Source organism: Mytilus californianus, unplaced genomic scaffold (assembly GCF_021869535.1).
Source record: "Mytilus californianus isolate M0D057914Y unplaced genomic scaffold, xbMytCali1.0.p SCAF_3, whole genome shotgun sequence".
Lineage (NCBI taxonomy): Eukaryota > Metazoa > Mollusca > Bivalvia > Mytilida > Mytilidae > Mytilus > Mytilus californianus.
This window is the reverse complement of record NW_026262679.1, coordinates 61584091-61611622: the sequence shown is the minus strand read 5'-3', so window position 1 is coordinate 61611622 and position 27532 is coordinate 61584091. Positions and strand designations below refer to the sequence as shown.

Below are 27532 nucleotides of genomic sequence, written 5' to 3'. Positions count from 1 at the left end.
TTAGATACTATAAGTAATGGGTCAACTATATTACTTGTATAGAATAGTTGTAAGGTGTACATGTTCTTCTTGCATGCTTTCTTCAGACAATCCTTCATTATACCCCCGCTTTCAAAAAGTCAGGGTATACTGTTTTACCTCTGTCTGTCCTTCCGTCAGTCCATCCATCAGTCCGTCAGTCCGTCCGTCCCATGAATATTTTCGTCGCATTTTCTCAGGAACTACTTGACAAGGATTTCTGAAATTTGGTTTGGAAAAAACATACAAGACTAACAAAGGCCAGAGGATCCTGACATGGGACAGGCTCAAAAATGCATCGTGGTTAAACATGTTTTATGAGATCTCAACCCTCCCCCTATACCTCTAGCCAATGTAGAATAAACAAACACACAGCAATATGCACAGTAAAACTCAGTTTTAAAGAATGATGAATGAACTTCAAATGTTTTGTCACACATTCCTCCAGTTCTACTGAACAGAATTACTTCATAATTGGTCAGTAGCTTGGCAGTGGTGAGTAGTTATTTGTGAGGTCTGTCATACACCCACTTTCTGCTTACCATAATATTGAATTACTAATGAGATATGCTTGGCAAGACACTGTGTACATTCTTATACCCCACGAAACAAAGTTCTGTAGGCTATAATGTTTTTGACCCGTCCATCTGTCAGTCTGTATGTCAGTCCTGTTCTTGTCAGCACAACTCCTATGAAACCACACAACAGAATTTCATAAAACTTTATAGATAGTTAGGACATACTATGTAGATGTGCATATCGACAGGAAATTTTTATTCAATAATTTTTTCTAAGAGTTATGCCTCTTTGAACTTAGAATCTTGGCCTAAATATACTACAGCAACAGTTTGTCATCACAACTCCTCTGAAACCATACAACAGAATTTCATTAAACTTTGTAGATAATAGGGACATGATATGTAGATGTGCATATCCACAAGTTATTTTTATCAGTTGACTTTTGTGGGAGTCTTTAAACTTAGGAATCGGGTGAGATTTTGTTTGCCCAGTGATGATGTGGGGCGTGGGGTATGTGAGCTCCCTCACAAAGGTTCTTTAATTTTTATTTGTTTGAATATAAAATAAAGAAACAGTTTGAAGATGAATCTTTCATTACAAATATTCGATTGGCTTCATAAAGACTATAAAAATAAGAAGATGTGGTATGATTGCCAATGAGACAACTCTCCACAAGAGACCAAATGACACAGATATTAACAACTATAGGTCATAGTACGGCCTTCAACAATGAGTAAAACCCATACCACATAGTCAGCTTTTAAAGGCCCTGAAATGACAAATGTAAAACAATTCAAACGAGAAAACTAACAGCCTGATTTATATACAAAATAATGAACGTGAAACAAATATGATATACATCAACAAACGACAACCACTGAATTACAGGCTCCTGACTTGGGACAGGCACATACAGAATATGGCTACGTTAAACTAGTTTGAAGGTACGCCAAACCACCCCTTAACCTTTGACAGTGATGTATCAGTACAACATAAGAACAAACTTTAAAGATCAGTTGAAAAGGGCTTATCTCGTCAGATAGATACAAAGTAGAAATACATCTAACAAAAACACAGAGTGAACATGGCAGGGTACTTATAAGCACACCACAAAATAATATCCAGGTTATAGATGTACTATTTACTGAAAGATGTCATAACTTTTGAGTTATGAAGAAATAAAATTATTATAGGTATACATGTAACTTAATATGATTGGTTTTTTTTTAGGTCATAACTGAATTAGCTGTTAGATGTATGTGTGAAATGTTGTCAAATCATCCACATTTCAATTATCGTAATAATATCATAGCAGTTTTAGTGCCATTGATGAATAAACACAACTCAGTGGTAAGTTTAAGTCAAAATTACTGCAAAACTAGACCATACACTTAAGAAAAATTAATGCAAGTACATTTTAGTGTTTGAACTTTGCTGTTTCCTACTGGAGTTTTGTGAGGAAACTGAAATGTTGGATTTTTGAAAATGAAATTAACTTTGTGTGATATTTTAGGATAATGATAATGAAAATAGCTTCAAGTTCATACTTTTGATCAAGGGTCACCACACTTCAGAATTTTAGCGAGAATCGACTTCTCCCTGGTAGCCAAACAGGGAGAATTGATGCACTAATGCTTTTCATGAATTAAGTTACCCAGCATATATACTTATTATATTTCAGAGTACTTTGCATGACAACTGTTAAGTTGTTATTTCCTTGCCTTGTGGTCTGAAGGAATTGAAAAATGATACAATTTTCAAATTCTGCTACATCTCGAAGCTTTTTCAAACAAATTTCTGTTTTGATTTGCTTACAATTTTGCTTAATAACATTGATAACATTAATTTTGCTTAATAACATTAAATAAAGTAACATTATTTTTACATAAATTAGGCCGTTAGATTTCTCGTTTAATATGTTTTACATTTGTCATTTCGGGGCCTTTTAAAGCTGACTATGCAGTATGGGCTTTGCTCATTGTTGAAGGCTGTACTATGACCCATAGTTGTTAATTTCTGTGTCATTTGGTTTCTTGTGGAGAGTTGTCTCATTAGCAATCATACCACATCTTCTTTTAACAAGAACCTAGGAACCCCCCCTTTTTAAAAAAAAAAACAAACAATTGTCAGGGCTCACGCTAGCAGGGGACTGGGGCGATAAAGTCGCTTTTCCATTTGACACATAACTTTGCCCTACCATCAAAAGCCATATCTAGTCGCCCTGGTGTTCACAATAGTCGCTTTCAGTTGCTTTCATTCGCTTTTGTCATCGGGAATTTTCAATTTTTACCAAGTCAATGAATCATCAATTTTTCAGTTATAAGTAAAGAAATTCAAAGACATAAAGGATTTATTTCTTTAGAAAAGAGGTGAAAGCATTGACTTTACAGATTGGTTGTATATTATTTCAAACAGACAACTTTATAAGAAGTATTTTCTGGCACAGATGACAGAAGAATAATGATCTCAAAAGGGAAAATTACTCATTCCACATGCACTTTAACAGACTCTTGGTTAGATCTCCTTGCTTAATGTAAATATTTCCATGTAAATGCATTGTTTCAATTTATTGATTAAAGTTGCTTAACTTTGTTATGTTTATATATCTTTTTAATGTGAAACAATGAATTTCATAAACATGATAAACAAAATAATATTTTAATTGAATTTTAGTTGATATATGCTGGGACTAGTATACTTTCTTTTCCTTATTATCTCACCTTGACAGAGTCAAAAAGCGAGACATAGGTATGCTGTTTCCGGCGGTGGGGGCGGCGACGGCGGCATCAACAATGTATTAGTTTGTGATTAGGCCTAGTTCATGGTGAACCACTAGTGGTAGGTCAATGATATTTGGTATGCAGTTGTATTAGCATTGGCACATCTCATTACCATGGAGATTATTTGGCCCCGCCCCCTCAGTCAAGGTCTATTGACTGAAACTTTGCTTAGTTTACATGTATTAGTTTGTGATTAGGTCAGTTTATGGGGAACCACTAGTGGTAGGTCAGTTATATTTGGTATGCAGTTGTATTAGCATTGGCACATCTCATTACCATGGATATTATTTGGCCCCGCCCCCTCAGTCAAGGTAAATTGACTTTGAAACTTTGCTTAGTTTACATGTATTAGTTTGTGATTAGGTCAGTTTATAGGGAACCACTAGTGATAGGTCAATGATATTTGGTATGCAGTTGTATAAGCATTGGCATATCTCATTTCCATGGAGATTATTTGGCCCCGCCCCCTCATTTATGGTCTATTGACTTTGAAACTTTTGCTTAGTTTTCATGTATTGGTTTGTGATTAGGTCAGTTTAAGATGAACCACTAATGTAAAGTCAATGATATTTGGTATGCAAATGTATTGGCATTTGCAAGTTTCATTTCCATGGAGATTCTATAACCCCACCCCCTAATTATGGTTCATTGACTTTGAAACTTTTACATAGTTTACAAGTTAATGTTTGTGTTTAGGTTTGTTTAAAGGGAACGACTTACGAAAAGACAATGGTATTTGGTTTGCAGTTGTATTAACATTGGCACATCTCATTTCCATGGAGATTTTTAACCCTGTACCTTCAGTCATGGTTCATTGACTTTGAATATTTGCATAACTTACATGTTAAAGTATTGCTATTTTAATTTCAACATTTGCATTATCAAAATAACAAATAGGCGAGACATATCTCTGTGTTAACAGTTTATTGATATAAAAAAAGTTCTTTTTAGTGCTAGATATTTAGTTGGTAGTTTCTTAAAAGAGGAAAAATATAATTGAGTAACTATAAATCAGTGATTATTTAAGACATAAACTGAAACAACTGTTACTTTAATTGTACACTCAGGTATGAATTGAACAATATAAAATAAAATTGAATTTGAACAAGGTGAACCAACACCTGAAGTGGTAATCGTGTGGTTGGGTAATAGTGGGTGGATACCGAAAGGTATTCACAGTTGTCTTTCACTATATAAGTAAAATAAACGACAATAAAGAAAACAACACCCATCAATTACCGCATGGTAGGAGTTTATTCTGGTCGACATGTTTCGCCAACAAGCGTGGCGTCTTCAGGACAATATTACATATGAAATCAAACAGTGAAGTACAAATTTTGCGGTTGTGTGGTTCGCCGAAAGTAACGTAACAATAGAGGTTGTTATGACGACGTTATAGATATAAATAGAAAGTGAAAGTAAAATAAAATAAGAATCTAGTTAAGTTAAAAGTGAAAGTTAGTCAATAAAGTCATTAACGATGTGGTTAGCTGCTATTCTTACACGTCTGTGTAGTTGTTCTCATGGAGGTTTCTAGTGGTAATATTGTAGAAATGATGAAAGTAGATCATAAAATGTCAGTTCATTTCCAAATTGGACAACACCCCACTGGCCATCCCTTACCAATTCAACTGGCTTCGCTCCGAGGGAGGTACTGTTCCAATCGCGATTGGAAGCAGTACCTCCCTCGGAGCGAAGCCTGTTGAATTGGTAAGGGATGGCCAGTGGGGTGTTGTCCAATTTGGAAATGAACGCTTGTTGGCGAAACATGTCGACCAGAATAAACTCCTACCATGCGGTAATTGATGGGTGTTGTTGTCTTTATTGTCGTTTAATATAAAATAAAGTAAAGTAAATAGGACACATACATGTATGGCCCTTTATATCATAGTAAAAACCAATCATTGTAGCACCATGAGCAAACAAGCACTTCTCTTTCAAGTCTCACCACTTCTCCCTATCAGTTTCAAAAAGAGAAGTCACTTCTCCATATGATTCTTCAAGTCTCACCACTTCTCCCTATCAGTTTCAAAAAGAGAAGTCACTTTCTGAAGTAGTGTGAGCCTTGATTGTTAAGTAAGTTTAAATATCTTGAAAAAGGTTTCACTTTCTTTCATACTATAATAAACAGATATATTTATTCGTTAAATTATTTTTTAGGGAATTCAGAAAAAAAAACACTTATTGAAAACGTCTTGTGAAATTCTGATAATTTCAAATCGTTTGTGATTGCTTGCGATATTTCATCATCAAGTAGAAGTTGAAAATGTGTGCAAAGGATTTTAGAACTCTTAGAACATGAGTTTTAAAATGTGTCAAAATTGCATAATATAACTAAATATATATAAATTGTGGTTGTCATTAACCAGAGATAGAATACAAACATGTTAATCACAAACAAATAAGGTGAGAGTGGGTGGAAAATCTGTACTTAATAGATATAAAAATATATACACCTACCCCACCGTTCTTTAGTAAAATACTGTTAAATTTATTAATCACATTAATATCTAAAGAACCTTTAGCTACACCATAACCCATGCTGCAGTATGAAACACCAAATCTGATCAAATAACCGATTACATTTTGTAATTTATACATTGTAATGCTGGTTTCCAGTTGGCTACTTCACTTTGTTCATAGCATTAAATACATGCAGATTCAAGTTCATGTTATGCAATGCTTTGAAACGAAATGAGAAATTTGTAATGAAGTATTTAACTTTGATATTAATCAATTAATATTGGATTTTTAACCAGATTTTAAAGGAAATATAGGTTATTAAAATAGTGACATACGGCGGGCGGCTGGGCGGATCTACGGCGGCTGCCAAACAGCTTGTCAGCAGAATAACATGAAAATGCTTTAACAAACTTTTTTCAAATTTAAATATGTTGTTTCCTGGGACTTAATGAAGGTCTGATTCAATTTTCAAGATATTAGTATATCTTTATAAATTAAAATTGCATATTAATGTGGATTAGGTGAATTATTAGAGTTTTGAAAAGAAATAAGAGCGCTCTCTACAATTTCAATAACAATCATGGCTCAACTTAAACAAACATTGTAAAATAGAGTTTTTCTCTTGTTTCTTGCTTATAGTAGCTATAATCTGCACCCTGTCTTGCTATTTCAATTGTGGAGAAAAAGCCCGAATTGAGGGGTAACACATTTATTACATCAAATGTTGAAATCCTTTGCATTTGGTTTGTAAATTATTAAAAAAAAATCAAGAGTCGACATTGGGGAATTTTACTGAAAATCGAGGGTGACAGAAACTTCTCCTTCGAGCTTCTTTAGAGCGATGTCAGTAATCCTAGGGTGGCAAAGTCGTTCACTTTGCCTTGTGTGGTGACCCTTGGTTGATAGCCTAAGTTTCAATCCTTGCATTGTCTGTATTTATTGGACTTATGATTGAGGCATTCAATTAATTGCTAGGTGGCTATTCGAAAGAAAGATAACTCAATTTCATTTGAGACTCAAGTTCCAGTCTTCTGGCATGCATTAATTTCAAAAACAAATTTCCTTTATGAAGCATGGAAAAAATATTTAGGTGAAATAATTTTATTGATTTCTAAAGGTAAGGCCTGTCTGTCTGTCTGTCCTTCTGTCTGTCTGTCCATCTGTCTATCCTTCTGTCAGTCTGGCAAATCAGTTTTCCACACTTTTTTTCTTCATGCTTAAAGATATTGATTTGATATTTGGTATATTGTTTTATCATGACAAGTTACAGATCAAGTTCGAATTTTGTTCCGGTCTGATAATTTTGTGCAGAGTTATGGTCCTTGGACTTGGAAAATTCACTCAAATATTCAGTTTTCCGCACTTTTTTTCGTCATTCTTGAAGATATTGATTTAATAATTGGTACATTGTTTAATCATGACAAGTTACAGATCGAGTTCGAATTTTGCTTCGTTCTGATGATTTTGTGCAGAGTTATGGTCCTTGGACTTAGAAAATTCACTCAAATAATCAGTTTTCCGCCTTTTTTTTCGTCATGCTTGAAGATATTGATTTGATATTTGGTATATAGTTTTATCATGACAAGTTACAGACCAAGTTTGAATTTTGTTTTGGTTTGATGATTTTTTGCAGAGTTATGGTCCTTGGACTTAGAAAATTCACTTAAATTATCAGTTTTTCGCACTTTTTTTCGTCATGTTTGAAGATATTGACTTGATATTTGTTATATAGTTTACACCATGACAAGTTATAGATCAAGTTAGCATTTTGTTCCAGTACAATTAATTTTTAACCGGTAGTGGACTATGTATTTCCATGCAATACTCTCAGAATGCTTGTTTAGACATCAATAACATTTTTAAACCTTCATGGAATTTTATGAAACTTGGACAGAAGCTTCTTCAAGACAAAGAAAAAGCATCTGAAGAAAAAATGAAATTTGAAAAATAATGTACTGTGTTTTACTGATAAATGGACTTAGTTTTAGCCACCAATTTGTCTTCAACTCACTGAGAAAATCCTGCACGGTGAGCCGGGCTTCAGCTGGCCCAGGAACAATAATGTATACTATTTCAACGAAATGGACGCCCAACTAAACTTTGAAACATACAAATGAACCAAAAGAAAAAGAAAAACCCACAAGACCAACAAAGGCTAGAGGTTCCTGACTTGGGACAGGCCCATATATTTGGCAGGGTAAAACATGTTTTGTGAGATCCCAACCCTCCCCTATATCCTTAGCCAATGTGGAATTAACAAACGCACAGCAAAACACACAGTACAACTCAGTTTAAAAGAACTCTTAAGTCCAATGTTAGAATAGGTAACAGAAAAAACTAAGCAAAATGACATGATTGTAAATAACAAAAGTAGGTCAATTTGTTGACTTCTTAGTTTATTTGAAATGAGTTTTCACTGACTATATGTTTTAACTGTCATTTCTATCTACAGGAATCAATATGTTTAATTTTTTTTGTACATTTGTTAGTGAGGGTAAATTTCAGATTACCGGTATATTATTTTTAATATTTGACAGATATCAGACATGGTATGTCAGACAAGCTCTAAAGTTTTTCGAGAAGATAAATCTGGAGAAGTTTCCCTAGAGGTTGGTATATACTCATCTAAAATATTAGCTGACCATAGTATGAAACTTCTTATTGGACTACTTGGTTATAAAATACTCAGAGATACTATTCTACTTATACACACTTTTATATTCAATCATCAATAAAACATGCAAGATGTTTTAGTATGTAATTTCTTGGTTTTTTAAGGGGGAGTCCTTGTCTTGAATAAGGGTATTATTGGTGATATCTGCTAACTGTCATTTTAGTTAATTTATGTTATTATTATCTAATTTTTTTCACAGATTGTCAGACTAATAAATAAAATGGTGAAAGCAAGAGATTTTAGAGTTCAGAGGAAGGTTTGTATTCATGGCAAGGTTTCAATAACGGATTATATTTATACTACAGTAAATTAGAATCGTATGTTGTGATATCTAAACAGGGAGAAGTGATGAGGCTTTATAGAGAAGAGCGGGTTTCATAATGACATTACAATATAAGAATAAGAAGATGTTGTGATCCCCTAAATGAAGAATTTTGACCATTTTACAAGAGAATCAAGTGATGTACTTCTGTATTTGCCTGTTCCAAGTAAGGAGTGTGTAATTCAGTGGTTGTTGTTGGTTGCTATCTGTCGTAATTGTTTTTGTTTGTTGTTTTGTTAGTAATCAGGCAGTTGAATTTTTTCAATTTAATTGCTTCACATTTTTATGTTGGGGCCTTTAATAGCTGACTATATGGTATGGGTTTTACCCATTGTTGAAGACTGTATGGTGACCTCAGTTGATTAAGTCTGCCACATTGGTCTCTGTTGGATAGTTGTCTCATTGGCAATCATTCCACATCACATTATTTTATATTAATGTGATACCGGTAGTAAATCCTTGATCATTAAGACTCAATATGAAATCTTAATCACAATCAGTAAAGCAGGCATTACCTTTCAGTGTGTGTCTACACATTAAATAAGAAACTGTCTACTGGACTCATAAGAAGCACAACCCATTAAAAATTATAAGCAACAGGTTGTACATATGTGGTGATGTCATCTATGTTTGTACTTATATCATTAGTTTAACGAATTCGGGGTTTGTATTGTGCGAGGTCTTTTACTCCAAAATTAGAATTGCCAGGAAGGTGAGTGGATTATAAAGTACTGTAAGCAAGAAATAAGAGAAAAACTCTATTTCACAACTCATGTTTACGTTCCGCCCTGTTTGTTGTTAAAATTAGAGAGAGCACCCTTATTCCTTTTCAAAACTCAAATCATTTACCATTTGTCTTGTATGTTACCAGCCATGAGATTTTCAGGTTAACAGAGGTACCAAGGTCAAAATTAGTTTATTGCAGTTTTATAAAGTATACATAGATTCAAAACGTCCTGACAAGTTATTTTGCTATATTCTTTAAAATAACAGAATTATGGTCATTTTTGTAAGTTTCGTTCATGCTGCAATCTTAATAGAGAATGTAATAATATTTTGGTACTTTTATTTTTCTAAATAATAGCTAGCAATGCAATGGGTATATAATTTAAACCATTTTGTATTGTCGAAAACATATTAATGATTCAGGAGAAAGGGATTTACGCAATGAAATTTAAAAGATAAGTTGTGTGAATTAAGAACACGATTCTAAACAGGATTTAATCTAAATTATCAATTTTACATAAAAAATCTAATTGTTTTGTATATCTTAATACAAAATCCAAATTTTCTTAAGTCATGAAAAAATTAAACTTTCTTTTACCGCATGATGTAAATGGACATTCAATAACAGGTTACCCGATTAAATTACGTGACTTTACATCGACTTTTTTCATTATGACGTTTACCGCCACAAGCCTGGAAATGTCATGGCGTTTCACATATTACAACAAAGTTTAACACTGACATTTTTCCTAAAGGTTCTGGACACATTCTTAGCTCTGAAGATTAAGGAGATAGATGCATTAGAAGATTTGGAGGAGAACAAGAAGAAAAAAAGAGAATTCATGTCAAGAAGAGAGAGGAAGGTAGTAATGACCATAACATGTCAACTATAAGTTTCTTTTTTTCAATTTTGTCTCTTATTCAATGTTTAACTACTAGAGTGATACACTTTAAAAAGATAATCTGAACTATACTTATACTGTGGAATTGAGAGAGTCATCATTATTTGTAAATATTGAAAGGTTTACCTTAAGGTTAAGTAGTTTGAGGTTTGATTTGCATATAATTGTTTTGCCCAGACAGAAGTTCAAAATCTTCTATTTATTATTTTATACAATGTTGTTCAATTATTTTTATGCCCCACCTACAATAGTAGAGGGGCATTATGTTTTTCGGTCTGTGCGTCCGTTCGTTCTTCTATCCGTCCGTTCTTCTGTCTGTCCCGCTTCAGGTTAAAGTTTTTGGTCAAGGTAGTTTTTGATGAAGTTGAAGTCCAATCAATTTGAAACTTAGAACACATGTTCCCTGTGATATGATCTTTCTAATTTTAATGCCAAATTAGATTTTTGACCCCAATTTCATGGTCCACTGAACATAGAAAATGATAGTGCGAGTGGGTCATCCGTGTACTATGGACACATTCTTGTTGTTTATACTATATATCCATTTGTTTTATGTTATGTCATTGAAATGCGTTGACTTATCCAACAAAAAAATTACCAAACTTGACAAGAAATTATGAAACAAATGACTCATTGTATACAAGCGCTTTGGTCGAATGAAATTTATAACATGTTGTTTTCATTTTTTACAGTACTGGGTCGATACCTCTGCTGGTGGACTATCAGTCCCAGAGGGTATCATCAGCTTAGTAGTCAGTACTTTGGTACTGACATGATTTATAAGAAACCTTTCTAAAATTGTCCGTAAATAAATTTTTAAATTATAAGAAACTCAGGCAAAGTTGACCTTAGACAAATTTGGCTATTTTTTAGGTCCTTTTTGGTCATATGCTCTTCAATTATTTAGGTTATTATACATTATTGGCTTTCAAATATTTGGCTTTGAGCGTTCCTGATGAAGGTAAATCTAGAAAAGCATATCGGGTGCATGAAATTTATAACACATTGTTTTCATTTTTTATATAGTAATTTATCACTTCTACATTATTTGAAAACAACAAAGCAGTAAGCAAAACAAAATTGGTACTCTGTTTCCTTTTGGATCATTTTGTTGGTAATACATACTGTGTGTAATGCAGATGGTATTGGAATATATGAATATTATGAAGGTGTGGGCTTTTGAAAATGATCACCATTTGTTATGGGGTCTAACATTTAAAAATCACTGAATATTACAATAAAATATATTGACGAGACATCTACCAAGCAATGTCTGATGAAAATGAAGATTATACCATATGCCCTTTTACAATTAGCAGTTGGCCATTCCATACAATTAAATTTCACTACTAAGTTGCTTCTAGTGTTTAGTGTAATAAATTGTGGTATTCTTACAGAAAAGAAAAAAGATGGCCAATTTGGAACATGAACTCTTAGAAACAAAAGCAACAGAAGATAAGAAGAAAAAGGTGAAACTTGTAAGTATATTTATTTTGTTATTAATGTATTTTTGGAAAGAATAAAAATGTACACCTCCTTTTTTGGACTGACTAGCAGTATTAAATATTTGAATTAAAATATTAAACTTGTAAGTTCCTCTAATTGTTTTTTTTTTTATATATTATAATGAGGATGAGATACTAACATTGTAATTATCCAGGCGTAATTTTCGTATATTATTTTTCTGCTGTCATTGATATGTGAAACAAATTGACGAATTGATGTTTGATAAATTTTTATATCCTTTGTACTACTTCACAGGAATGTCAATAACTAAGTAAAGATAGTTGTATTGTATTTGACATAACAAAGATCTTTGAAAAAAACATTTCTCTGCAGAACCATTTAATAATGAAACTTACTTTAGGTATTGTAATATTTTTGGCATGACAATAGTGACTGATAGTCTCTTGTGATGATTTGCTTTAATGATAAAGTGAGTTCAGTAAAGTGGGTGTACATATTTAAAATGTAATATTTAAGACCTATATACAAATGAGTCTGATGATTGCCTTATTCTTTGTCATTGAAGTGTTAATTATTTTTTTAGCATACAGAAATCATAGGAGCAGTGTTTCTGATTTACTTTAAAGTTTTGAAAGGATTCAGAAAGTCTACCTTGCTTCCATCAGTCCTTGAAGGTTTAGCTAAGTATGTCTGACTTTTAAACTGATCTATTTGAGAAAAGATTTGAGTCTTAAGAAATATTCTTAAGATGAGCAAGCAGTTGATTTTGTATATAGATATAGGAAGATGTGGTATGAGTGCCAATGAGACAACTCTCCATCCAAGTTACAATTTATAAAAGTAAACCATTATAGGTCAAGGTATGGCCTTCAACACGGAGCATTATTTCTAAATGTAAGACTTAAAAATGTTGTTATGGCATTATAATCATAGACATTATAATCTGTTTTTTTATACTCTCTGACGTTCTGTTACCACTTAATTCTAAAATTTATTGATTGATTGTTACTTGTGTTGCCAGAGAGGAGAGCAGGCCTAGGAACTGCTACACTTTGTCCTGAAATGCTTAAAGGGTACTTGTTTCATTTATGCCTAACTCCTACAGTTTTCAATAAACAAGACTCTTCAACTCTAACTGTTTTAATTAGAGCACCACTAATCGGTCCTATATAGCCAAAATGCATGTCTACCTTTAATGCCCCTGCCGTAGCGGTGGGGTCATTAAGTTTTACCCTTGTTAGTCAGTACTCCCCATAATTGGTTTCCGTTCTCTAACTTGAGTTTGCCTCAACCAAATGTTATGAAACTTATACACAATGCTTATTACCACTAAACACAGATCAAGTTTGAATTTTGGTGGCATCACTTTAACCGTTCTAGAGTTATGCCCCTTTATAAATGGAAAAATTGCAAAATTTTTAGTTTCCGTTCTCTAACTTAAGTTTGCCTCAACAAAATGTTATTAAACTTATACACAATGCTTATTACCACAAAACACAGATCAAGTTTGAATTTTGGTGGCGTCACTTTAACCGTTCTAGAGTTATGCCCTTTATAAATGGAAAAATTGCAAAATTTTTATTTTCTTCTAAATATCAAGTAATTTTTAAAATTGGAGTTATCTTCCTTTGTCCATGATTATAGTTGAATCAACTACAATCAATGCTTTATACAATGCAATGTTTAATTTTGACTTCCACTGATAAAACACAGATCAAGTTGAATTTGGGTAGTGTCACTTTAACCATTATTGAGTTATGCCCTTTTATAAATCGAAAGATTGCAAAATTTTTAGTTTCCATTCTGTAACTTAAGATTGCCCAAACCAAACATTATGAAACCTATACACAATATTCATTACCACAAAACTAAGATCAAGTACAAATTTTTTGTGTCCGTTTTCTAACTTTAGTTTGCGTCAACCAAATGTTATGAAACTTATACACAATGCTTATTACTACATAATACAGATTAAGTACAAAATTTGGTGGCGACACTTTTACCATTCTTGAGTTATGTCCCTTTATAAACATAAAAATTAATGAATTTTTCGTTTCCGTTCTCTACTTAAGTTAGCCTCAACCAAGTTTTATGAGACTTACACACAATGCTTATTACCACAAAATTTTTGGGTAGCGTCACTTTTACCATTCTTCAGTTATGTCCCTTTATAACTATATGATATGCAAGCGGGGGCATCATCTGTGTCCACATGTGGACACTATCCACATTAACATATATTAATGATTGCCTTAATATCTTTTATAAATTTTTCCAACCACTGGGTCCATGACACTGCTAGTGGACATTTTGTCCTTGAGGGTATCACAAGATCAGTGTTCAGTGCTCCACTGCTGAAATGGAATATCTTTGACATGATTTTGTCATATTCTGTCAATATCACTGTTCATGAGATATTAAAATCATTTGAAAAACTAAGTTTTTTTTATCCCTAGGCCTGAGTCAGATTTGGCAAACTTTTTGAAATTTTTGGTTTTTCAATATTCCTCAGCCATTATTTTATTATATATTGCAAAATGTAAAACGTTTGTACAATGTTTTCAACTGATCAAGTATGTTGTAATTGTGAGGTAACAATGCATTTGAACTGTGCAGTATAACTGAGGTAGTTAATGCCTCACGAGAGTGTGCATTATCTAGATAGTTCATAAGGGATTTTCACATGTTTTGTGTTAAAGTAAATTGTGTACAATATTCAAATGCAGAAAAAGTAAAACATTTAAGTTGAGTTTCGAACTATAAATACAAATGTAAGCAAACTAAAAAAAATAAAAAAAACACCAATAGGGAATTTTGTTAAAAAAAATTATGACTACATTTGGAGACAGGTGGATGCAGATAAAACAGATTTTATATATAATAGTATTAGGCTTAAAAGATTGTATTTGGTTAGCTGAAATTTTTATTTAAATGGAATTAAAATTGGTATCAAAATTTCTGATTTGTAATGGGCAGGGACACTTTTGCTGTACATATAATTGCATGATTTTAAATGTTGATTTATATTTATACTTTTTCAGGTTTTCACACTTAATAAACATAGATTTCTTTGATGACCTTTATAAAGTGTTTAATGAATTAATAGAATCAGAGGTATGTTATATTGTATGTTAGGAGCTACAATGTATAATCCAATTGTTGGAAACTCAATTTATTGGAAAAATATAATTGTAGAATAAGCACAATAACATTGTTTTTATACGACCGCAAAAATTATATTGGTATCACGTCGTCATCAGCGTCGTCCGAAGACATTTGGTTTCCAGACAATAACTTTAGTTTAAGTGTATGGATCTCTATGAAATTTTAACAAAAGGTTCAATACCACAAAAGGAAGGTTGGGATTGTTTTTGGGGTTGATGGTCCCAACCGTTTAGGAATTAAGGGCCAAAACAAGCATTTTTCTAGTTTCAGGAGAATAACTTGTGTATAAGTATTTTGATTGCTCTGAAATTGTACCACAAGGTTCAAAACCACAGGTAGAAGATAAGGAATCATTTTGGGGGTAATTGCCCAAACCGTTCAGGAATTAGGGGCCAGAAAGGGTCTAAAACAAGCATTTTTCTAGTTTTCAGACAATAACTTGTGTTTAAGTGTATGGATGTCTTTTAATTTGTACCACATTTAATAAAAAAAAAAATTGTCCAAAATAAAATTTTTTGGAAAAGGGGCGGGTGTCAAAATTTTTTTTGGGGGGTCAATTTTTTTCCCCTCAAGATTTAAGAAATTGACAATTTTCCAAAGAAAAAGATTTGGGGTCACAATTTATTTTGCTAATTCGTTTGTATATAGTCTGAAAACAGATTTACTAAGTATTGTGCAACAGCACAGTGTATTGCACAACAGTAAGAAATCTTCAATTGAATATAAATTCAAATCATACAACTAATTTCAAGTTCTTTGACTACATTTATTCTGTGTTAGAAACCTATAATATGTCAAATATTTAATTACAATCCAAATTCAGACCTGTATCAAGCTTGAATATTGTGTCCTTTTTTGCCCAACTGTTCAGGGTATGACCTCTGCGGTTGTATCCGACTGCGCTCGGTGAAGCAGTTTATTCTTATCTGTTTTTTTTCTAGGGGACAATACTGTAAATTCAGAATTTATCGCGTGCATTTATTGTTGCAATTTTTTAAGAAAGGACAATAATGCGAGTTTGATTATTGTAATTTTCAGAAAATCAACATACAGATATATTTATCAGATATCAGAATGCGAGTTCATATTATTGCAATACTCACCCAGTCCCATTATTCACAATAAAAACCTTGCAATAATTTCTGAACTTTAGTAATGGTATGCCTGATGATCATATTATTTCTTATCTAGATATTAGCACTAGTAAAAACACACCATAAATGTTGAAATTGTTATGTAGAAGGTTTAGTGAGATTATTTAATATTAACTTTTTTATGGGCAACATTTCATATTTACAAGAAGTATATTGGCAAGGACTGTAACAATTTTTTTGAAGTCTGTTCTTCTTCTAATGTCTTACAGTAAAGTTTTGTATCACCTTGTAAGCACAGTTAACGAATAGTATATTTCTCCTATACAGCCAAAAACAAATGCATGTAACTTTGTCTTCCTTTGAAAATATTACTCTAGGAGTTGTGGCTATACATTGTATTGCAATCACCTAGTTTGTCATTAGTAAACTTTTCTTTTAACATCCTCTCATCTGAAACTGCTCAATTGGTTGAAATTAAGGTTGTTCTGCTTCGTCTATGGGAGGATGTCAGCTACAAAGTTTGTTATTTTTGTTCAGGTTGATCAACCAAGATCTCCACCTTGTTGTTAAATAGAACATAGTGGTCAAAGTACAGTTTTGGCTAATATTTCTTAAACTATAGCTATAAAAGAGAAACAGTGACAATGTTAAAAATGGTCAGCACAAGTTCTATCAACCATGAAAATTTTGGAAAAATCTGCCCACCTTTTATGGAGTTGTTGCCCCCCAAATGTTTTTTTTTTAACTTTTAAGAGCTAGCTGATTAGTGTAAATTGCTAAAATGATCAGCATCAAAAGATGTATCCACCCTGAAAATTGGAGTAAAATCTGATGACATGTTTTGGAGTTTTTGCCCCTGAAATATTGATTTTTGTTTCCAATTTTTAGCAGTTATTGGTTGTTATTGTTAAAATTATAGGAGCTAGGTTAAAAGTTTAAATTGTGGGCCAGATCAGCAAGACAAAATGTATTTGCCTTCAAATTTGAAAATTAATCTCTCAGCCTGTTTTGGGGTTATTGTCCCTGTTATATCCATTTTTTGGCAGTTTTTGGTTGTACATGTTGTATTGGAGTATAAACCTATAGGAGCTAGGTTAGAAATGTATACTACAAAAATTGTAAGCATGACAAGATCTTTCTACTCTGAAAGTTTCAGATTAGGATTTTTACTGTATTTAGCAGTTTTGGCTATTATCTAAAAAAACTAAAAGAGCTAGGTTAAACATGTAAATAAAGAGCTAGGTTAAACATGTAAATTGCAATAATGATCAGCAACACAAGAGTAACTATAGTAGATGCATATGAAAGTCCTAATTAGCAAACTCGCAATTTTCCACAAGGTGAGTGATACATGTGTGCCTCTTGTTTGCTGTTATCTTGACTTTAGGATCTTGGTTAAAAGTGTAAATGGCAAAAATGATCAGCATAACAAGATCTATCTACTCTGACTATTAACTATTTGACAAACCATTTTTGAGTTATTGCCCCTGATAGGTTGATATTGACTGTTATTTGTAGTTTTGATTGTTTTATAAAACACTATAGGAGCTAGTTTAAACATGTAAATTGCAAAAATGATCAGCAAAACAAAAGAGTAACTATAGTTTGTGCATATTAAAATCCTAATTAGCAAACTGGAGATTTTTTTTTACAAGGTGAGCAATTTAGGCACATGTATGTACCAGACACCTAATTCCTGTTTTCTCATACTTTGAAATATCAATTGGGGTTTGGTTGGCACGACAATGCATTATTGTTATTATTTAAAAAAAGTTGCAATGTATGTCAATAAGACAGCAATCCAGTTACACCCATACCACATAAAACAAATTATTAGTTACATAGGAATTTTGTGAATTGTTTACATTATTCAAATAGTATTTGTTTAGGTAACCATGTCTGAATTGAATTGAAACATTAATCCCCACATTTGCTATCATATTTTCAGGATTCAATATGTCTATTTTTTATTTTTCCTACCACATATACATTGTAAATTTGCTTATTTAATTCCGTAAGACTTGTAAAAAGTAAAAAAAAAATTATAAAACTTGTTAATTGAGTTGATTAACAGGCACAATGGTGAAAATCAACCAGGGCATATAAGGCTGCTAAAGAGAGGATAATGAAGTACAAGTGATAATTTACTGATATAAACTTTACTAACTTTTAGAGATATTTTCCTAATGCTTGTAGTTTAATGGTTTGGTTGGCTTGCTTGCTTTGTTTGTATAAATGTTTGCTCAGTTGTAATTAAGATTGACATCTGCAATCAATAGATAGATGGGGCTTCATCTTGTACACTTTATACTGCACAATATACTTAACATCCAATAACATTTAAGTATAATGTATACAAGCTGAAGCCCCGCCTATCTACTGTTTAATACCCGGTAATAATAATAATAATAATTCTTTATTTAAAGAGGGTTACACAGTTAGCTATAAAACTAATATACCCTGAGGCCCTCATGAAATGTATTGAAATATAACAAACAAACAGTTATAAAACAATCAAACAAACACACACATAAGAAAAATCAAATAAGAATTTATTTGTATTAGATGGGGCTTCAGCTTGTATACCTTATAATATCTTATTTGATTGCAGATGTCAATCTTAATTACAATGCTTGAGCAAACATTTATACAAACAGAAAGCATGCAAGCCAACCAAACCTTTAAACTACAAGCATTAGAAAAATAGCTCTAAATATGTTTTGTAGCATATCTTTCTTAAGATATTGCAATAATTAGCACATTCCTAATGTATCTTGACTGAGAAAAAGAAATGATACAGGTGTTAATATGATGATTTTATTTTCATAGGATCTGACCTACAGAGAATCTTTACATGTGATACTGACAGCATTTACCATCCTCAGTGGACAAGGCAGTGCTCTCAACATTGACCCTCTTAAGTTCTACACACATATGTACAACACACTCTTACATGTTCATGCAGGTATACACAAATATATACATTCACAATTAAAGTAATGTAATTGTTGCAAAAATATTTTTATCAGTAAAATGTTTTGTTCTTTTGTACATGTATATAATTAAAAAAAGATGTGTTGTTGTTTTTGATGAGATATCTTTTGTATGATAAACAACAGAAAATTACAATATTTGTGATGCTACTTATAACTAGTGCATTTCTTAAGTGCATAAAAAAAACTTCCCAGAAATTGTTGGAATTCTATTTTGACACTGTGTGTACAGTGTATTCAAATATCTTATTTTGTTAAACAGTGTACACAATTACTTCATCAGCATTTAACAAAATTCTGTTTCACAGAATACACCAATTGATATAGCTCATTAGTTATAGACATTTTGATAATACCAGTAAACAAAAAATAAAAAGCCTCGCTTTTTTCTCTGTTTCTAAAGCTCATACAAATAAATTTTATATTCTCCTACAATGTAAAAATATTGTATTGCTGAGCTTTTCTCTTGTTTCGTAGCTAGTACAAATACATTTTATATTTTCCTACAATGTACTGAATATTGATTTTATCCTGAAATTCAACATTTAAGCTTTAAACTTATAGTTTTTAGCTCACCTGGCCCAAAGGGCCAAGTGAGCTTTTCTCATCACTTGGCGTCTGTCGTCCGTCGTCGTCGTCATCATTAACTTTTTACATTTTGAACTTCTTCTAGAGAACCACTGAATGGAATGAAACCAAACATGGCATGAATGTTCCTTATGAGGTGCTGACCAAGTGTTGTTACTTTGTAGCCGATCCATCATCCAAGATGCCCGCCAGCGGGGAACTTAGTTTAACATAGGACCCTATGGGAAATACATACAAATGTCTTCTTTTAGAGAACCACTGAATGCAATGAAACCAAACATGGCATGAATGTTCCTTATGAGGTGCTGACCAAGTGTTGTTACTTTGCTGCGGATCCAACATCCAAAATGGCCGCCAGCGGGGGACTTAGTTTAACATAGGACCCTATGGGAAATACATACAGATGTCTTCTTTTAGAGAACCACTGAATGCAATGAAACCAAACATGGCATGAATGTTCCTTATGAGGTGCTGACCAAGTGTTGTTACTTTGCTGCGGATCCAACATCCAAAATGGCCGCCAGCGGGGGACTTAGTTTAACATAGGACCCTATGGGAAATACATACAGATGTCTTCTTTTAGAGAACCACTGAATGGAATGAAACAAAACATGGCATGCATGTTCATTATTAGGTGCTGACCAAGTGTTGTTACTTTGCAGTCGGTCCATCATCCAAGATGGCCGCCAGCGGGGGGACTTAGTTTAACATAGGACCCTATGGGAAATACATACAAATGTCTTCTTTTAGAGAACCACTGAATGGAATGAAACCAAACATGGCATGAATGTTCCTTATGAGGTGCTGACCAAGTGTTGTCACTTTGCAGTCTGGTCCATCATCCAAGATGGCCACCAGGGGGGGGGACTTAGTTTAACATAGGACCCTATGGGAAATACATACAAATGTCTTCTTTTAGAAAACCACTGAATGGAATGGAACCAAACATGGCATGAATGTTCCTTATGAGGTGCTGTCCAAGTGTTGTTACTTTTCAGCCGATCCATCATCCAAGATGGCCACCAGGGGGGGACTTAGTTTAACATAGGACCCTATAGGAAATACATAAAAATGTCTTCATTTAGAGTACCACTGAATGGATTGAAACCAAACATGGCATGAATGTTCCTTATGAGGTGCTGACCAAGTGTTGCTACTTTGTTGCCGATTTACTGTTCAAGATGGCCACCAAGATATTTTATTAAATAACAGGACCAATATTAAACCAAATTTGGCCTCAATCATTATTTGGGTATCTGTTATGATTTTTATCTATCTTTACATGATTTCTAAAACCAAAGTAGAGTCAGGTGAGCGACACAGGCTCTTGAGAGCCTCTAGTTTTATTCCCAACCATTGGATTTGTCAACATGACTGAAACGCAATGAGGACCCCAAATTGAACTGTAATGTAAACAGTTATTTGAATATAACTGGTTGCCAACAACAGAAGCAAGATACCAGGATATTATAAATGTATACTATGCAGTTATAGCTTCATGTTATCTGTCAACTTGTATTTACATAGTAGAAAGGTTGACTTCAGGATACAATAGAATAAATACACAGTTAATCAGCTGATATACATCAAGTTGTCTCAATTATTGTTAATTTTTCTCAGAAACTAATAGCATTTAGATTATAAATAGAAAGAAGTATTCTTTTTTAAATTTTTCTGTTAGTTATATCATTTCTACAATTTTGTTGAGTTCAATGAAATTTGCATATGTAATTCAGACATTGTTTGCATGTGGCTTAGTAATAATATTTACAAGTATTGCATATAATTGAATATGATAAGAATAACAATGATACTTGCATATTTTCTACACAAATTTTTATTACCAGTAGTATGCTACATAACTTATATGCTGGAATGCATATAAGTTGATTTTTCAGAAGAATAAATTTTGTTAAAGTTCAATAATTTCAAAGAAATGCAAAACAATGCCATTCTTGTCTAAATCTCTTTAACTTTCCTTTGAAATCTGTTTTATATAAGTGATGAAATATTTTATATACTAAAACTGAAATGCCACAGTACATTAAAAATTGCTGTTAAAATCTGTTAGGATTTAATGTTCTGATCAAACAAGTCAGACTATTCCATTCATTTTTAGCTCACTAGGCCCAAAGGGCCAAGTGAGCTTTTCTCATCACTTGGTGTCTGTCGTCCATTGTCCGTTAACTTTTACAAAAATCTTCTCCTCTGAAACTTCTGGGCCAAATTTAACCAAACTTGGCCACAATCATCACTAGGGTATCTAGTTTAAAAAATGTGTCTAATGACCCAGCCTGCCAACCAAGATAGCTGGCATGGCTAAGAATAGAACATAGGGGTAAAATGCAGTTTTTGGCTTATATCACTGAAACTAAAGCATTAAGAGCAAATCTGACATGGGATAAAAATGTTCATCAGGTTAAGATCTATCTGCCCTGAAATTTTCAGATGAATCAGACAACCCATTGTTGGGTTGCTGCCCCTGAGTTAGTAATTTTAAGGAAATTTTGCAGTTTTTGGTTATTATCTTGAATATTATTATAGATAGAGATAAACTGTAAACAGCAATAATGTTCAGCAAAGTAAGATCTACAAATAAGTCAACATGACCAATATGGTCAATTGACCCCATAAGGAATTATTGCCCTTTAAAATCAATTTTAACAATTATTCGTAAAATTTATATGCCTGTTTACGGGACGTATTATGGTATACCGTTGTCCGTCTGTCTGTCCGTCGTCAACATGTCGGACATAAACTCAAAAACGCTTTAACCAATTTGCATAAAACTTTGGTGAATTGTTTATATCTATTGACGTGAGCTCCCTTTCGTTTTTTATAAATTTTAGATTTTACGTTTCCGAGTTATGGGGTTTTATTCATTAAAAAAAGGGGGATTTTCCAGTTTTCGAACAATAACTCAAGAATGCTGTCAGCAATTCTCATGAAACTTTGGTGAATTGTTTATATCTATTGACTTTACATTTTCATAAATTTCTAATATGACATTGAGAATTGATTTAACTTTATTTGTTTATAGTCTGATAACAGATTTACAATGTATTGTGCAACAGCACAGTGTATTGCACAACAGCAAGAAATCTTTAATTGGATATAAATTCAATTCATATAACCAATTTCAAGTTCTTTGACTACATTTATTCAGAAACCTATAATATGTCAAATATTTAATTACAATCCAAATTCAGACCTATATCAAGATTGAATATTGTGTCCATTTTTGCCCCAACTGTTCATGGTTGACCTCTGCGGGCGTATCCAGCTGCACTCAGCGAAGCAGTTTATTGTACCAATTGTAATCTTTTACAAAAATCTTCTCTCCTGAAACAACTGAGACAAATTTAATCAAACTTGGCCACAATCTTCACTAGGGTATCTAGTTTAAAAAATGTGTCCGATGACCCTGCCTGCCAACCAACATGTCAGACAATATCAATTGTAAATAAAAATATCAGGTGAGCGATACAGGCTCCTTGGAGCCTCTAGTTAAATATTGTGAAGGGTAGAATTTTTAAAATATATTTGAGTCACGATTTTGAAGAGCATTTTTGTATTTGTTTTATTTTAGGATGTTCCAGTGAAGATTTGCCATTAGTAATTGATTGTATTGATTGTATGATGAACAGACGTAAAAGATTGGTAATTTTTTTAAGGCCTGAATTAAAATGAAAATTATGGTTAATATAGCAGCTAAAAAAATCATGATAATGTCAAACTATTAGCAGCTATGATATCTTATCTTGTACAAATGAATTTAAACAGACTTGTAACAGACATATAAACATTAAGAAATAATATAAGACAACTACTGATGAGTACTAAGGTTCCTGACTTGTGACAGGCTTATAAACATTAAGAAATAATATAAGACAACTACTGATGACTGTGATGAGTACTTAGGTTCCTGACTTGTGACAGGCTTATAAACATTAAGAAATAATATAAGACAACTACTGATGAGTACTAAGGTTCCTGACTTGTGACAGGCTTATAAACATTAAGAAATAATATAAGACAACTACTGATGAGTACTAAGGTTCCTGACTTGTGACAGGCTTATAAACATTAAGAATTAATATAAGACAACCACTGATGAGTACTAAGGTTGCTTCATGGAAGCCATAGATTTGTTGTAAATTTACACATGGCCTGTCACTAGTCTAAGTCAGTTTCGGTAACTTGATAGTTATTGGTTAATTTCATTTTGGTGTATAGAATCGTTCACAGAGGTAAGGTTTACATGTCTTTCTGACAGGAGTAACCTTATTAAGATTTTTTCCTTTTGGTTCATTGATCAAATTGTAGTTTTTGACTTAGAAATTTTTATAGTCCATAAGAAATGTAATGAGTTGAAACATGTTAACAATCTGTATTATATTTCACAAATAAAAATATTTTTTAAAAAGTTTATTTTTTTTTATTTTTTAGATTTCACAACAAAGAATTCTGTCCTACACAAAGAGATTAGCAACTCTTTCATTGCAACAGATGCCAAATGGAACCATAGCTTTTCTTGGATTAATACGTAATTTTATGTTGGTAAGATATCTGTATTAAAAACCCTTTTGTCAAATCTAGAGGTTTATTTTATCAGATAGCTTTCACATGCTGACTGTACGTACGTACGTCCCAAAATTGGTTTCCGTTCTCTAACTTTAGTTTGCCTCAACCAAATGTTATGTAACTTATACACAATGCTTATTAACACAAAACACAGATCAAGTTTGAATTTTGGTGGTGTCACTTTTACCGTTCTAGAGTTATGCCCCTTTGCAAATGGAAAAATTGCTGAATTTTTCGTTTCCGTTCTCTAACTTTAGTTTGCCTCAACCAAATGTTTTGAAACTTATACACAATGCTCATTACCACAAAACACAGACCAAGTCTGAATTTTGGTGGTGTCACTTTTACGGTTCTAGAGTTATGCCTCTTTACAAATGGAAAAATTGCTGAATTTTTTGTTTCCATTCTCTAACTTCAGTTTGCCTCAACCAAATGTTATGAAACTTATACACAATACTTATTACCTCAAAACTCAGATCAAGTACAAATTTGGGTAGCGTCACTTTTACAGTTCTTGAGTTATGTCCCTTTATAACGTTATATGCAAGTGGGGGCATTATCTGTGTCCCATGGACACATTCCCCATTTATTTTGGTATTTATATACTTTGGATTCATTATTGTTCGTTGGATACCAATTTTCGTGGGTAGAGGTGAACCATGAATTAAAATGTTCAACGAATTACATATTTTTAATAGGCTTTGTATACAGAGATTGACAAAACCACGAAATCAAATATCCACAAAAATGCAAGTTTTCAGCAATCCATGAAAATTGATACCCACGAAAATAAATGAATCCACAGTAGATAAATACATGAAATATAACTGGTGAATAAATTTTATTGCCCTAATCTGTTAAAGATATTTTTCAGTTAAATTATATCATATGCAGTTTTCTCCTCAGAAATTTCTTGTATCATCTTGGTAAACAGGGAATTATGAAATACTTTCTTGTTTCCAGAAATTATAGCATCACATCCATAACTATCTTTAAGAAAATAATTTCAGATAACATCACATTCTAGCAATATAGCACCACATTACCATGATGCTAAAAGGCCCTAGGGAGAACACTGGACTATGGTTGTAGTGTATCTGTAGAAATTTAAGAAATTTTGGTTTCAGAATTACCACCTTTCTTCTAGTAGACCAATTGTTGTAAAATATTAACCAACTTTTTTGGCACAAATCAACTGATGCTTTCATGAATTGATACTACTCTTTGGTTTTGTTAAGAAAGTATGTTGTAAAACAAAAGACTTTCAACAGATATGTCAAAATATGATGGTTATTTTCTTTTTTAGCATTATTTTTTAAATAAATTTAATTTTAAGAGCCGGCATGTTGTAATGTAGTAAAACCAAAGACATTCAACAGATACCGTATCTCAAAATGTGATGGTTAGTCATTTTCTTTCTTGTCATTATTTTTAGATAAACTTGATAAATTGCAAGCTGATCCCATAATAATATTGTGTTTTTGTTATGCCCCACCGTATGTCCGTCCGTACGTCCCAAAATTGGTTTCTGTTCTCTAACTTTAGTTTGCCTCAACCAAATGTTATGAAACTTATACAAAATACTTATTACCACAAAACTCAGATCAAGTACAAATTTGGGTAGCGTCACTTTTACCTTTCTTCAGTTATGTCCCTTTATAACTATATGATATGCAAGCGGGAGCATCATCTGTGTCCACATGTGGACACTATCCACATTAATTTGTTTTGTATTAGCTTAAGTGTTGGTGTGTAAGATTTGAATACTTCATGTTTGTTTTAAGAACAAATAAGAACATATAATTGTTTACTTTTTACACATTGCGACTTGGAAGGAGAATTGTCTCATTGGCACTCATACCACATCTTCTTATTTCTATATATCTTTCTATTGGTGTCTATCTGCTTTCATTCATCTAAGTTAAATTGAATGTAACATGTATTTTATTCATTTTCTGCCTACTGAAGAATAGAGTTAGATAGAAAGATTTATTAGTCCCCTACCGACGAAGTTGAAGGGGACTTTAGGTTTGCACTCCGTCCGTCTGTCTGTCCTTCTGTCAGTCCGGCAAATCAGCTTTCCACACTTTTTTTCTTCATTCTTGAAGATATTGATTTGATATTTGGTATATAGTTTTATCATGACAAGTTATAGATCAAGTTCATATTTTGTTCCGGTTTGATGATTTAATCCAGAGTTCTGGACCATATCTATGTTAGAGTACTAAGTTAAACCATATTTCTGTACTAATTTTTTAAAAGACATTCTTTGTTCAATTATTTGAAGAATTTTTTGGCAGGTTTGTTAGTTATTTAGTATAAACTAATTTTCTGAATGCTATATATATAAAAAAAATTATGAAGAGAAATCCTTTAATTAGATAATAATCTATTTTTATTATGTATATATTTCAATACATTACATTGTGTAGATAAAAGTTGTTGACATTTTATAGATAAGTTACAAATCTATATTAGTTTGTGACAAATGAAAGAAAAAATATTTGGAACTATTAATTATATTTGATTATAATTTGAAAATAGATATACACTGTATTACATCATATCTAATTTTAGAGAACTATTAATCATATCTAATGTTTTTTTCATCATGCTTATACAATATTGATTGATAATTGGTATATAGTTTTATCATGACAAGTTACAGATCAAGTTCAAATTTTTGTTTCGGTCTAATAATTTTGTGCAGAGTTATGGTCCTTGGACTTGAAAAATTCACTCATATAATCAGTTTTCCTCACTGTTTTTAGTCATGCTTGAAGATATTGACATGATATTTACTTTTTGTTTACACCTTGGCAAGTTATATAACAAGTTAGCATTTTGTTCCAGTATAATGAATTTTTACCCGGTAGGGGACTATGTATTGCCATGCAATACTCTCAGAATGATTGTAAATATTTGTGTGAATTTGATCTTATCTTGTAGACATACAAATACACCGACTTTTTATTTGACAACGAAAGCCAAGGAAGTGGTATATACTTACCAGAATTACCAGAACCAGAACATTGTCATGCCCATAACACTATGTTATGGGAAATCTCTTCTTTAAAGGTAAATATTTAAGCAGAATTTTAATAGACTATTTTCATATTACCGATTTTTGACTCCGGATTATATAATTTTTCGACAGGTTACCTTTTCTGTGGTTAGACATCCTGGTACTCGGTCGAGTAAGAGCAACCAAAATAAGTAAAATCAAACATATAATTG

General features: G+C 32.4%; 1 protein-coding gene across 1 annotated transcript in view; it reads left to right on the top strand.

The window, feature by feature from the left end:
- The window catches only part of LOC127734945 (nucleolar complex protein 3 homolog), a 74237-nt gene that overhangs the window by 31285 nt on the left and 15420 nt on the right, over nt 1-27532 (top strand). The window contains exons 8-18 of the mRNA XM_052244994.1: nt 1768-1887; nt 8318-8389; nt 8654-8710; nt 10258-10365; nt 11802-11882; nt 12455-12555; nt 14913-14985; nt 18960-19095; nt 23301-23371; nt 24161-24271; nt 27245-27373. Of these exons, the coding sequence (XP_052100954.1) occupies nt 1768-1887; nt 8318-8389; nt 8654-8710; nt 10258-10365; nt 11802-11882; nt 12455-12555; nt 14913-14985; nt 18960-19095; nt 23301-23371; nt 24161-24271; nt 27245-27373 (1059 nt within the window). The remainder of the gene's footprint in view (nt 1-1767; nt 1888-8317; nt 8390-8653; nt 8711-10257; nt 10366-11801; nt 11883-12454; nt 12556-14912; nt 14986-18959; nt 19096-23300; nt 23372-24160; nt 24272-27244; nt 27374-27532) is intronic.